Source organism: Zeus faber, assembly GCF_960531495.2.
Source record: "Zeus faber genome assembly, chromosome: 17".
NCBI classification, from domain to species: Eukaryota; Metazoa; Chordata; class Actinopteri; order Zeiformes; family Zeidae; genus Zeus; species Zeus faber.
Genome location: NC_137204.1, coordinates 22,175,133 through 22,190,409, shown reverse-complemented (window position 1 = coordinate 22,190,409; position 15,277 = coordinate 22,175,133). Strand labels below are relative to the sequence as shown.

Genomic DNA, 15,277 nt, shown 5'->3' with positions numbered 1-15,277 from the left:
AGTAGGGCTGTCCCCGACTCAGAATTTTGTCAGTGGAATCGATAGGTGAATAGGCGAGATAGGTGACATGGGAGCGATTGAGGAGCAGTTTGCGCACCTGTCCCTCTTTCGATGGCACCGACAATGCACATGCCAGCGATGGGGTGTCCGCGATCAGCACGCCAGAACAGTGTGGTTTTATTTTATTTTCCGTCTGCTTACAGAAGGAAACAAGTACGTATCGAACAGTACGGAAGGAAACCGTGCATAATGGGGACACTTTCTACATCACTCTCTCCCCGATCAACCCCCTCTCCATGCGTTATGCGCAGAAAATAATGTCAACGAGCCTACGAGTCGTGCCCCGTTTTTCCGTCCCCCATACCCACACTGTTAGTTTGGGTTTATTATTATTATTAGTTTTATTTGGAGGAACAGGGCACGGAGAGCCGTGTTTGATTCACACATATAAAAATATATTTGTTATCCCTGTGCATTTTGTTAGCTTCTATCTGTTTTATCCTGGTATTGTAATACACACTGACTGACAAAACAAAACACGACTGCTCGACTTGAATCAGTCGACTGGCGGGTTTCAGACTGATGATTCTTTCAGGGGCCAGCCCTACACATCAGTATTGCGTCGTATACCTTCCATATGATGGTGCTTTGGAAAAACATGGAAAGTCTTTCCATGTGTTGCCCTGGTTACTCAAAAACCTCCCATTCCCAGTTTGATTGAAGTTTTCCACCTGCTTTTGGGAAACGCTTCCTTCCCCACCCAAAAGCTGTTTCCATGTAAACATTTTAGTGTGTGTGTGTGTGTGTGTGTGTGTGTGTGTGTGTGTGTGTGTGTGTGTGTGTGTGTGTGTGTGTGTGTGTGTGTGTGTGTGTGTGTGTGTGTGTGTGTGTGTGTGTGTTAAGCAGACATGCCTGTTTCAGCTGGCCAAAAGCATGAGCAGCCTTCGTCTGAGAGTGCTAGAAGTCAGGGCTGTGCCTGTGTGTGCATCTCGTTGTCTTTGTCCTTACGGCGGAGGTTATATGTGGTGGTGCGCTATTCCTCAGAGGGTCAACACGGAGGACGGAGAGGAGGAAGGAAGATGGGTCACCAACAAGGGGATGGGGAGGTCAGCTGTGGAGTGTGCCTGTCAGAAAGCCCATAAATAACATGTTCACAAAGCGCGCTCGAGAGAGTAATATTCAAACCACAGTACAATAAAATTCTTACTTGCATACATCCTCCAGACATAAACAAAAACAACAATACAAGACATAAGGAACATTTGATGAATCACAGGTTTGTTTTATGTGTGTTTTATTGATGTTAGTATTTACACATTTTACATACTGATAAATGTGGTTCCAGTATTTGCATATTTTTTATGCGTTCATTGTTATTGTAATAACAATAATACTGAACGGAGCCTATAGTGCAGCCTACAGTGGGTAAATGAAGTGGTACATAGAGTAGAAACACCTACATGTCTTGGAGGCTTACCATGGATAGAATATCTTTTTAAGGGACGAACATGGAAATTCTGCAGTTTGAATTGGTGACCCCATCAAATCTCCGCCTGTGGGTGGCGACCCAAACTTCGAAAAAACACTGACAACCGACAGACTAGAGAGGCTAAGTCTCATCTCGAATGGAAAAACGCAAGCCGGATCTTCCACAGCGGTATTCATAACAAACAGCAAGCATATTCATCGTCATTTTTGCATATATCCCCACAGCGGGAAAAAAGGTACCAAGTGGGAATAACTAAATTCCGCCTTCATGAACAGGCACATTGGAGGTATTTGTGTTGTAGCGCTTGTGTAAATATCATGCCCTTATACCTTCAAGAATTCTATTTTACCCACAGGGCCCTGGCTGCATTCACAGCATATCTGTTTTTTTGTTTTTTTTTGTGAATTCTTATGTAACAGTCCTAGTAATTCCACGGCTAGAACATTCTGACACCTCCCATCACCTTTATTCACCAAAAGGAAACGATTCCTCCATAAGCCGCGTAGATGTGCTGTATTCTTGGCGTCGTGGGATTGCGGGGTCACCGCAGTGCCTCCGAGCCGCGCGCGCACTCAAATACGCATTCACATATTTTTCAGAAGCCAGGAAGTGGAAAAGATAAAAATAGCGTCTCCCAAATTATTTTTCAAATTCCCCAGAAATGGCTCGAAAATTGTTGTTTTTGTACGAAGATACGTGTTATGTAACGTTGCTACCCTACACACAACGTAAGGATCCATCCAATCCAAACACAGCAGCAGTTTTTAGATTTTTGGCAATCCATAAGATTGTCTACTGTTATGTGGGATGGATCACACGACAAGTTGTGTGGCTGTGTAAAGACTTGTCAGGAAACTCGTACCCTTGCTACAGTACCAAAATGTGTGTTTGCGGATGTGATTTTTCACATCTGGACATCAGTAAATATAGCTCTCCCTTTTAACCAACGTGTAGGCTGATATTAAGCTGCTATTATGAAAACAAGGTTCACACCGCGCTTTTCAAAATGGAGGACAAACATGGCATTAAATAGAAGGACGGCAGCTTTCTGACAAGTTTGGTTTGGTGCAGCAACGTCAAATACACCTTGTCCGCAGAGAGTATTTTTACACACACACACACACACACACACACACACACACACACACACACACACACTAACACAGACCTTCTATTTTGGCCTTCCTGGTAAAAACGCTGCAAGAGGCCAGTTGGCTGAAGAAGACACACAGGGCCACACACACACACACACACACACACACACACACACACACACACACATCCACCCACCATAGTTGGCAGTAGCCAGTATTCGGGACAGACAGTGGGTAGCATAGAGGTCAGGCTTGCCCCGAGCACAGAAGTGTAGTCTTCCCTCTTCTCTTTCCTTCTCGTTCTCACTCCCATTGGTCTTTCTGAATTAAAGAGAGCACATAGAGACATGGGAGAGAATTAACCGTCAATAAAATGTCATGGTTGTGGAAGCCCTAACACATTGCTTACACGAATGATGGGGCAATAACATCTGATATCTACATTGAAGTCTATTTTGCAAAGACATTTTTTCATGTGTTTTCATCCCTCTTTGAGTCATATTTATTCCCAGATGCTGGATGAGTATCTGGGAATGTATGTGTGTGGGGGAGGGTTCTTAACTGCCCCAGTGTGGGAGAAAACCTGGCTTGTGAGGATACAGACAGAATGCTGATTGTTTAGTGGGAACTGGAGAGCATTCTGTCTACGTGCGTGCATGTGCGCGTGCGTGGGGCATGTTTGCCGTGCTTGATTGTAAGTTGGAAATGCGGTGTCTCTTTAGACTTTAGTCAGCGCAAAAACGAAGCCCGGCCAGCCTCTGTTGAAAAAAAAAAACAACAAAAAAAAAAAACGGGGCTTTGTTAAAACATGGTGGTGGGAGGAGGAGATGAGCAAAATGTCAGACGCTGTCGTCTGATATTTTGAGATTTAGTTGTCTTCTCTTCCCACCGCAGTACTCTCGCTTCCCAGAACCACTGACTGCACTCAGACGCAGACCCAAGGCTTTGAAGTTTCCCATTTGCGCAATAATCTCATCCCCACCGACTGTAAACAGTTTTACTGGAATGTTAAAAAAAGGCCTATTTTGGACCAACCAAGAAAGCATAATGAGTGGCCTGACTCCCTTCTGACATTGTAAAAACAAAAAAAAGTAGTCAAGGTCTGATGATGGGGAGTGGGAGGGAATCCCCTGAGCGAGGGGTAGTGGACAGTAACAAGTTCAAGGGATTAAACTTACATGACTTTGAAGTATGTGCGCCATTAATCCACTACATTTCGAAAGTCTATTATTTTGTGTTACTTTAGTTCTACTGCTGATGGATTACTCATCAATGATTCATCAGATAAATACCCTTGTATATGCCTATGATGCCACCTAGACAATTTTTTTATTAGAAATTGTAATCAGGATGTGTATCAACGCTCATCTACAGAAAAAAAAAAAAAAGGTACAGTTAAATGTACTTAATGTACCAGTCATTTGAAATCAGTTTACTCAGCATGACCAGCTTATATATTTCTCTAATTAAAGAGTAGTTTTGTCAGGAAACAAAGAAATTGTTTATTGTTACACAGTTTTGAAGCCCAAATGAGTCATCATGAAGATCTCAAATAATGAAAAGAGGTCTGAGATAGTTCCAGACAAATATCATGACCGTGTAGTTCAGAGCGATGCACCTCAGTTTGCTTTTTGAACGTGGGAATTTGTTTTCTTTGGGATGTGTGATATCCATGTTTAGATGGACGGACGCGGCGCGGAGTTTCCTCTCGGCCATCATCAGGACAAAAACTCCTCGCTGACCTTCTCCTTATCTCCCTAATCCCAGACGGACATTTCACGGGGACTCCTCCCTCCTACGGCTACGATGCGGACCGGGCAGAGGAGCAGAGGAGGCACCACGACATCCTGCCGTACATTGACGACTCCCCCTCCTCCTCGCCGCACCTCAGCTCCAAGAGCCGCAGCAGTCGGGACACGCTCTCCTCCGGATCGTTGGAGTCCTCCAAGTCGGTCAGTAGGCCGTCCCTGTAACCTCAGATGTTTCGTCACTAATCTTTTCTTTTTTGTGTGAAATTCACAGAAAGTCACCTACATCTATATGCCTCGCTGCCCAAGGTCCGGCCTACTGAGCCACTGGCCCCCAAGCCTCTGTAATACCAGCTAAATATACTCTATGATATACTCTATGTTAAAGGTGCAATCAGCCGTATTTTAATTTATATTTTAACAGCGGGGGTTCTCACACGTTGTTGATCAATACCAGTCAGTCCATTTTTACCTCGATGGTTGCTGGGATTTCAAGCTGTCAAAACACAGCAGTCCACTCCAGATTCTCTGTTTGGAAGGGGTATTGGTGTCGTTTCCATGGCTGCCTATCACGATTGCTTTCTGTCGTTAATCATCAAATGTTACAGATTGCCTTAAAACGCATTCAAATAAAACAATTTAATACATGACAACGTTAAACCATGCCGCCTAAAATTGTCTGAGCATAGAAGCCACAAGCCAATTTTGCTTTGGAGACAGGATGGTGTGTGTGTAGAAAATCACATTTGCAAATGCTCTTATTATTGCTAGAGTTTGGCCCTGAGAGAGTTTCCTCCGAGAAAATCAGGCCCCTGTTGAAATCAAAATTCATGACCTCTGACCTATATGGCGAGAGTCATTTCCGATGGCTGTGTTGATTTTGACCCCAATACAGCGCAGAAAAGTGGGCTAATCTGTTCTTACCCCAATCCTTGTTTTAGCCAGACCTGTCTTTTATCGGGAAATCCAATTGATTTTCTAAGAAGATTGATAAAAAAGGGTATCTAACAAAGACTGCGTCACAGCTCCATGTAACCTCGCTTTAAGGGTTTTTAAACCTACACCTCGAATCCCCATGTATCGCTGCCTATGTCTTCTCATCATTGGCGAAAGCAAATCGGCGCCCCACAGCGCTCGCTATGTGAGAACTGTGAAAAAGTTCCTCCAGCCCGAGAGCCCGTCGTTGCCTTGCAGACGCCCGAAAGATTACAAGCGGTCTGAATACCTGGTCCGGTTGGGGAGCCACGCATGTAACACAGCCAATAAGGGAAGACACGGGGTGAGGGGAAGAGTCGAGAAGGAGCGACTGAAGTGCACCGGAGCGCCGCGCACACCCAATTCATTCTCACACCCGTATTTCTTTTTTCTTTTTCTGCCTTCTTTTTTTTTTGCCGATCAGTCATGATTCCGCGATCGCAAGACAGAATGTTGCGTAGTGTGTACGGTACAGCGATCTGACGACTTTAAAAGTGGCGCTCATGGCATAAGAGGTGCCCAGGGATCCGTCCAATCTGGAGCTCTTCAAACGTTACCATGGAGAGGGCTCGGGCATGCGCCGCGCACGCCCACCATAAGCGGACACCTCTAATCCCGCGTCACCCATTATAGCGAGCGGCGGTTCAAATGGATGTCGATGCAGCTCGTGGTCGGCGGCGGTGGAGCTCATCGGTAGATGTTTCCTTGTTTGTCACGGGAAAATATCACGTTCACTTCATCAGTCGGCCCTTTATCACTTAATATGCTCTTACTCTGGGATTTACGGCAGACGGACATGCTGGAGGTCTTGTAAGAGAGAAGGTCAAGGGAAAATATAATAGCCTCATTTTGATTTCCTGCAGAGTCTCATTTGAATAAGTAATCGCATCAGTCATCCCGGAGTGGAGTGACTCCTCCCCGAAATGACTCCTCCCCCGTTAGTGTTTCCTCACTGCTGAAAGTGAACGCCTGTCAAACTGATTGATGGCTCGAATCTGCCCATAAATGATGAGTCCCCCGACTGAAGCCGACCCTTGACCCGATTGCTCCGCTTCCTCGTATGCTTTTTAATGAACGCGCACACCGATTCACCGATAAACTTTGCATATGCACTTCCGGCGCGGACTTGCCGAGCCTTTGCCGCACGTGCAGAAATCGTGTTATCACGGCGCAGTGTGAGGATAAATTTGTTATAGCAGGGATTGAATGGGGCTCGCTGAGTACATTATCGTGTTTAGAGACGAAATCCCCGAGCAAACACGGCGCTGTGACTGCGTGTGCATGCATACTGTATGTGTGCTTAGGCGGGCGGAGACTGTAACCAAAGGCAATTTAAATGTATTATGCAGCCATTTTACAATTATATACTTAAAAATATCCGCACAGCCAGACACGCTTTCAGTAATTGTCTCGAAAATGGAATTACTGTCGTCCTTGGATTGCCCTCGGACAGCTCCCCCCCCCTCAGCCGCTTCCCCCAGTCGCCTCCTCAAATCGATGAGTCAGACCCCTAGAAGAGCGTCGATTGGCCAAGCGGCGGCCAATAGCGTCGTGATGTCACCGGCGTGAGTCATCACAGCTGGCGATGATGCGGATGTCGTTTTTCCAGAACGACGTTCTCCTTCAAACGGTCTCCTCTAGCCGAGAGGGGGGTAAAGTGAGGAAATGTGCCAGATGGACAAGGATGACTGCGCAGTGACATGTTTTGCCGATGCTTTTTTGATCTTATCGCACTTATTTTGAGACCCACCGTAGAGGGTGTAAATAAAGATAGTCCTAATTGAGAAAGGCAGAAATGTCTTGTTTAAATGTTTTTCAAGTTGATTTTCAAACTGTTCTTGTCTGTTAATTATTTTAACATTGATATCTGTTTCTCAGGCCGTTGTCTGTGCCGCGCAAGACACAACAGTAAAAAAAGCAGTAGTCTAAAGCAGTAATCGTCTTCCTCCCCCAGCCTTGTCTATTTCGATGGCATCACAGCCTGAGGCAAAGACCTCAGGGCGAGGTCAGCTCTCCCTCCCAAGTCATCGAACGCCCCGGAACGACCGACCTCTCTGGATTACCGCGCTCGGCGAGACGGAGATTCTGCCCCGGGGTGTTGTTATGAAGCTTTGTGTCTTTAATGAGGCTCGGCTGCCTTTCGCGGGGGGGGGGGGCGTTTTTTTTACTTTCAAAATGAAAGTCGGGCAGCGATGCAGCGTGGCACATGTCAACACGTCCAATCCAGAATAGCCGTCCCCAACCCCTGCGGACATTACCCTGTCACTGTCGATCACGTCCTGCCGGGGTCAGAAATACATAGGGGAATGCAGGTGAAATGACTGCACTCCATCTCCGAACAGTCTATTCCTAGATGTGTGTGTCACTCCATTACATCCGAAAGGCGTACATATAGGAATGGTAAATCAGTCTTATTAGCCATTTCACAAAGGGAGGAAAGGCAAAAAAGAGGACGATAATACGGATAATACGATAATACGGATGTAAATACGAAATGGGAAAAACGATCAGGTTTGATAGAGTATGGAGCAGCGCTCGCATTGCCGCCCACACAGTCCTCTCCAACCTTTTCTCTGGGCGCCCATACAAAGCGACACTACTCTTCGCAGGGACGTGAGAGGCAAACAATAATATCGCCCCTAGCACCGTCGCTGTGTTTCCATCTTCCGTCTCCAGGCATTGATCTTTATCGTTGTGCTGGACCGGGTAAACACTATTTGTATTGATTCCTGTGTAGCTCTCGTGAAAATAATCCGGGCAAAAAAAACAACAACAAAAAACTCACCATTACGAATCGCATCAGAGGCACAGATACAGTATGGGCCGCTGTCAAAACTGAGAGAACCATTTTAGATGATATGATTGCTGTTTTTTCAACCCAGGCCTTATTAAAATGCCGGTTCCCATCATTTGTAACCGTTCTGCTGCAGCTTCTCACTGCTCAAGTCCTTAAGTCTTGGGTTTTGTACACATTTATTTAGCAATTTCCTCGGTACATCCAGAGTGTTGCATTGGCAAGAGCACTTTGCCGGTAAGAAGCTGCTCAACTTTCTGTTTCTAGCCTAACGTTTGCAACGTTTTGCAACATATAAAGACTGTCTGGCTACATAGTTTTTGGCTAAATTGTTTGCCCCATTGGACTGCATTTAAGTACAGTGAGAAGTTTCTCAATCATAACCGTTCAGCAAGGTTCTGCTATGCACAGTTATACATGATGGGATGCAATATTTTAATAACGCCTGGGTTGAAAAACAGCAAACCTACCCATTATGTGTGGGTAAAGGTTTCAAATACATTTTAATGGTATTTGTTATCTCAACTGCTCACAGGACATGCAGTTGCACACTCACACACACACACACACACACACACACACTCAAACATGATCAAACCCTACAACACAAATATACACTCACAAATTGTTGTGTACAATCGGGAAGCTGTTTCGATCGCGGTCGGACCCCCTCTTTAGTTGGGTTGGAACACTGAGAGGCTCATTAGTTGGCATGGCGATGAATAAAAGATGATATGTCTGGAGATGTGGGGAAACCCCTGAGAAGAGGGTGGGTGTGTGTGGGGGGGGGGCTGTCTGGGTCTCAAACACCATGAATAAACACTTTCTGCTCTCCGTCCCCACACTGCGAGCCAATTACACAGGCCTGGATCGACTCTAATGTTTTCATGTCTGCGGTGGTACAAGGGATTGTTTCCTGTTGTTTATCACCTTCGCCTCTTGTTTTTCCACATATATTATGAGCGCTTTGTTGTTTTGCCCGGTTTCCTCTAATTAGTCTGTGGAGATCAGAACATTATATTCTAATATAATGTGTAATCAGTCATCATCGGGTATCTGAGTTCATTAGAGTTAAAATTAGCTCACAGTTCTCTATTTTTTTTAACACATTAGATTATAATGTAACTTACTAACTGATATTATACAGAAAATTCGACAATATATGATAATTTCAAAATACTGTGAAAAAGCATCAGGGTCAGCGCTCACAGCGTTGGCAGATTGGGCACCTTGATGTATGTGGTTTACATGTTGCTCTTCTGCTAATGTGGTTTACCTCCCACACCTTTAGACCTGTGCGCACCCCAACAGGTCACACATACATGCTTATACAAGACAACGGCGGCCTAGAAGTGGGTTCCATCCTGTGGATTTGATCCTCTGACGTCGGACTCTGGCTGCTCACCACTCCTAATGATTAGGAGGGGTTAACGCGGATGACAGAATTCTGAGTTTATGCAAAAATGTACCTTGCGAATGATTCTTCTTCTAGAAATAGCTCACTAGCTTGTTCTATAACACTGCCGCCTCCGGTGCAAAATATAGCTGCTGGCTGTTTGAAAACCCCTTATTTTGATCTTTGTGTTGTTTTATGTTGGACAAAATAATGGGTGTGTGTGTGTGTGTGTGTGTGTGTGTGTGTGTGTGTGTGTGTGTGTGTGTGTGTGTGTGTGTGTAATAAAATATTTTATGAAAAAAAAAAGGTTGACATCATTATCGCCAAACTCAGGATAATCTCAGTTGTAATGTCATCTGCACCGGGTTGTTGTTGTGACAGGCCCTACTTTTTTTAGTATGATCCCCAAAGAAAAAGCGTCAACAACTCGTCTCCGGCGGCCAGGGGTCAGCCGTGGAACCGCCCACCTGGCTCAAAGCCAGACCAACGCCTCATGTCTGCGTCTTGATAATGTGTCCACAAGCTCCGACCTAAAAGATGAATGGTCATTAATTATGAATATAATGTTGCCTGTAAATTGCAGGGCTGTTGAGGGAGGAGGGGGAATAAACGCTAAAGAATGCCCAAAGCCCACACACATGCTGAGAAATGCTCCTTCAGTGTGGCGTTTTTTTTTCTAGATTTCATCCTCTCTACGGGACACATTCTCTGGATTCTCCTCCGTGCCTTGGTGCCCTGACACACACACACAGGCGCACACACACACAGGCGCACACACACACAAACGCACACGCACGCCCACGTCTAAGAAGAGTTGGGTTTACTAGAGTTTATTCCGTCTCTCTTCTCTTTGATCATTTCACATTCTTGCGTCAATTTGATCCTTTTTGAGAGTTTAAGCTGCTTTTGTCTCTTTTCCTCCAATTTCCCTTCATCTCTCTCCTCTTCCACATTCTTCCACCCCTCCCTCAATTGCAGTCTCTCTGTCCATCCAGTGGCGGATTCCTACCTCCTCTCTTTCCCTCCATTAATTGTTGTTTTTTTATTTTTGTGTGTGTGTGCGTGTGTGTGCGTGCGTGCGCGCGTGTTGTTTTTTCTCGTACATGCTCTCTCAAGCACATAAGTAGAGATCATCGTCCCAGGAGAGACCTTGCCTATCTCATGTTTTTTTCAGAGTTCTTGGTTAAACAAGGCAGCCCAAGGAATCTCTTCCTCTGTGCTTTGCTTTTCCTGCCTTTACTTTTGGGAGGGCTGTGATTGCCCTGAGGAAAAGGGACGACCACAGTGGAGGGTTTCGGAAAAACGTTCGTATTAATGAGCGTTCTTTTGTTTTTGTTTTTTTTGTTGTTTTTTTTGCCTCTACTCACATTCATCCTGAAAATAAAATATTTGAATGGAAACACATTTTTTGTTCTAAATGAATCCCTAAAACAATAATTAGAATCTGGTAAAGATTTGTTAGAGAACAAATCATACTTATCTAATGCTTCCAGGGCGTTGGATTATTATTTTTATTTTTTTATGCGTACACGTTTCGTATAAACCAATGATTTTTTCCAAGTCTGAACAGTTGTCTGATTAATGTGTGCATGTGTGTTGCAGACGGAATGCGATCTGGAGAAGGGTCTGGAGATGAGGAAGTGGGTTTTATCTGGGATCCTGGCCAGTGAGGAGACATACCTCAGTCACCTGGAGGCTTTGCTGCTGGTGAGACCGACTGTGTATTCACCGAACAACATGGTGCCTTTTCGTGTTCGCCCGTCAGCACATTGCCACCACTTCCATCGAAACTGTTTCTGCGCACGCTCTCTTTTTGTCCTCTGGATTTATGGCTGTGCATGTCTCCTTTTTGTTCTTTTTGGATCAGAGAAAATGTCAAATGTAGATCTCACTTCATTGTGTTTAGATGGTGAGTATGTTGGAAATAATGGCAATATTTTTAGTGGTTGAAGTGGCGATCCATACTGTGGTCTCTGATGGGTGGATTACCTCTTTACCGCTGCACCAAAACCCGGTAACACCCGCTAACATCCGGCATTGGTTATCAGTGGGAAAGGAAAAACCTGGGTTTCAGTCCTGGGTCAAATGACCCTTCAATAGACACGGGTTTTAATCGGCTGCACCTCCAATCGGCTCTAATGTAAACACGACACCGGGTCAACCCACTCATTTTACCACTTTACCTGCGTGATGTGTCGCACGTTTGAGTTCCGGAGGTTACCCTGTTAATAGATAGGAATGTCCGTGCGTCATTCCATCATTTCATATCCCATTTACAATCCAAAATCCAAATCAGAAGTTATCACCTTTTTTTTCCGTTAGTTTTGGACCATGAAGTGTTGTGAGTGTGGGGATCTCACCGTGGGGAGCGCGGTGGAGAACCCCACGCTCCCCGCCCCCCCGCCAGGCTCTGAGCTACTCCAGCACTGCCTCCATGCCGGTCCCCGGAGAGGAGGAGCGTCCCCGCTCCCCGCCGTTTAGGTTTAATTTGCCGTCTCCTCTGCTGTTTTGTTCCCAATCACCCTGGCGCCGTGACACACCCCGTTTCCGGTGTGTTTGTGACGTCGAACGTGGCACGCCAGAAAAAAAACTGCATTTCTCCTTGGCAATGGGAAAGGCGTCAATCGCCTAAAATTAGCGGGTTCACTTGCTTTACCCACAAATTCTGGGTACATTTTTGGTCAATGCTCCATATCAACAGTTAAATGACCACAACTAGCTCCACTGGTTTATTAAATTCATCGTTGCTGCAGAGAAGGCGGACCACGCCACTAACCATGGACAGCCTAGATAGAAGCACATGCATAACAAATACATTGAATGTCTGGTTTCTTAAAAAGGTGCCAGCAAAAAAAATATAAACCAATTGTGGGATTTTTTTAACAAGATATCGTTGATTACCACTTTAAATGTCTTAACCTTGGTGCCGGCGTTGTAGCTGTGGCTTGATGGATGCGGTGGAATAACAAAATAACAACAAAGAGATTTGTGCTGAACGGCCTCCCCCTCCATCCTGTCTTCCACGAAGCCCATGAAGCCTCTGAAGGCGGCGGCCACCACCTCCCAGCCGGTGCTGACCGTGTCCCAGATCGAGACCATCTTCTTCAAAGTGCCTGAACTCTACGAAATGCACAAGGAGTTCTACGACAGCCTGCTGCCCCGCGTGCAGCAGTGGAGCCACCACCAGAGAGTAGGGGACCTCTTCCAGAAACAGGTATGCGCCTGTCTGGGGGTTTTTGGGTGATATGTCAGTAGTGTGTGTGTGTGTGTGTGTGTCCATTCTTCAGCCTATGTGTGTGCGTATGAATATATATCCTTCTTGAACCGATGGCTTATTCAAAAGCCCAAATGTAATGATCATAATCCAATAGACTAAAAGCAATTGACATGCTTTTGTCATGAACCTTGAGGTCTCTCCAAGAATATAGCGCCACAAAAATCTGACATCTGGTCTGTTACATTAGCCCATAATGAATAACTTGTTCTCGGAGAGTGCTACTCTCCCATTGGAGTCTCTCTCTCTCTCTCTCTCTCTCACATGCTCACACACAGGCGTGTGTCAGTGTGCCGTCTGTCCACCGCAGGCAGCCGAGTCCACCGTGTGCATTGTGTCTCAAAGAGGCGGCTATAAATAGAGATCCCTCTCTCGCTCCTTCTCTGTATTCCTGTCCTCCGCCTTCTACCCCTTATCTGTCGCCCCCCCCGTGTCTGTCTCTCCCCCTGCTCCTACGGTCTGTCTTCCTCTTTCGCTATCTTTGTGTCTGGTCTCTCTCTCTCTCTCTCTCTCTCTCTCTCTCTCTCTCTCTCTCTCTCTCTCTCTCTCTCTCTCTCTCTCTCTCTCTCTCTCTCTCTCTCTCTCTCTCTCCCTTCCTTCCTCCCACTGTCTTAATAACTTCACATTGTAGTCCTCCTCCCTGGCGGATCTGGGAAAATTCTATTTGCTTGGTCAACATGCCCCAAATCCTCTATTTTATCAAATATTTTATTTAATAACTTATCTTTCATATTTCTTTTTTTTTTTTTTTTTTTTTTTTTTTTCTTCCTTCCGTCTTCCGTGTAGTGCTTATCTTAATATATTTCTTTGTCTGGCCTCAAATCAGTCGGCCAGGCGAGCTCGTGTTTTTTTTTTTTTTTAACCATTGTGCCATTGTGATGAAACATCTTTGAAAGATCTTTTCTTCATTCTTTTCTCTCTTTCTTCTCTCCTCTTTGTTTTCTATGTTACCCGTCTGTTCCCTTACTCGCTACACACGCACACATCACTCAGATACACACACACACACACACACACACACACGCACACACGCACACAGACACGCACACACACACACACACACACACACACACACACACACACACACACACATTTAGTGTCTTTCTCCCCTCTGCTTTCAGACAGCGGTTAATAAGAGTCAGAGGCGGAAGACGCTGAGCCTGCAGAAAAAATAGCTGCTACATGACAGTCATCCAGGTTTAGAGAGAGGGATGGGGGAGGATACGAGATGAGAGCAGACGGGGGGCGATCGGGGCAAAAATGGGAGGAGGTGGAGGAGGCGATAGGGCGGGGGCACCGGAGGACAAATTAACTATGGAAAGAGGGAAGGAAAGAGGATAAAGGTTGGCTAGGGTAGGCGATTAGATTAGCCGGCCGCGCTGATAGAGCTGTCTCACGATGACGGTGAAGTGCGCAGCGAGGAGCAGGCGGGGGCTCGGCGGTGGAGACAAAATACATGGGCATCACCGCGGGAAGACGGAGAGGTGGAAATGCAGGAAGAGGCAGCGCGTGGATGACAGGTTATGAGGCATGAGTGTCAGAGAGAGCTGTTTGAAGAACGAAAATAGGGCTAAATCGCGCACACTGCCGCTTCTGCCGCACGTGTCCTGTACTGCCGTCACGAACGTTACATTTTTGGAATTATGCCCTGTCTGCACCAATATAAAGCCATAAATCCTTCAAAGCCAGGTTCAGCTCGGTTATGCAATGAAACTAGATTTCTCTGGTTTGAATCCCTGTGAAAGCCAAAAGTACAGAGCCAACATTTTTTTACATAATGTCTTTTGGTGATTGTAGATGACAGACACACACACACACACACGAACAAACTGTACGATGAGAGTCCAGTGTCGGTGTAGAACGTCTTGCCCTTGTTTCGTCACCTGTCCCCCTCTTAAATGAAGACGTCCCAATCCTAACCCAGGGCGGTTCTCTCCATTAACGGGACCCAATTTGTGCCTCAGTAGATGCTACAGTAAGCACACACCCTGGTTACGGCTGACATCCAATCAACTTCTGTTTTCTGGCTTTAGTGATACTGTCACTCAGTGTGGCCTCCACCGCGGCGCAGATTGATTGGAGCCCAGGGCAGAGCACACACTGGGGACGCAGTCTACAGTAGAAATTGCTTTATTCCCTGACTACGTGTGTGTGTGTGTGTGTGTGTGTGTGTGTGTGTGTGTGTGTGTGTGTGTGTGTGTGTGTGTGTGCGCGTGCGCGTACCCCCTTGAGTTTTCTTGTTGTTTTCCTTTTGTTTGCAGATCAGCCACAACATTAAAACCACCACTCATATTGTGTAGCTCCCTGTCGTGCCGCCAAAACAGCTCGGACCCATCGAGGTTTGGACTCCACAAGACCTCTGAAGGGTCAATCACATCAGACCCGACCCCTGGCCGACTCCATTATGTAAATGAAAACGTGACTCATCAGAGCAGGCCACCTTCTTCCATTGCTCCATGGTCCAGTTCTGACGCTCACATGCCCATTGTAGGTGCTTTCAGTGGTGG

The 15,277-nt window shown here is 45.9% G+C and overlaps 1 protein-coding gene across 2 annotated transcripts in view; it reads left to right on the top strand.

Annotated features, from left to right (window-relative positions):
* The window catches only part of bcr (BCR activator of RhoGEF and GTPase), an 84,191-nt gene that overhangs the window by 41,994 nt on the left and 26,920 nt on the right, over window positions 1-15,277 (top strand). For both annotated transcript variants that reach the window (XM_080017763.1, XM_080017762.1), the window contains exons 2-4: window positions 4,351-4,535; window positions 11,099-11,203; window positions 12,525-12,710. In XM_080017763.1, coding sequence (XP_079873889.1) covers window positions 4,351-4,535; window positions 11,099-11,203; window positions 12,525-12,710 — 476 coding nt within the window. The remainder of the gene's footprint in view (window positions 1-4,350; window positions 4,536-11,098; window positions 11,204-12,524; window positions 12,711-15,277) is intronic.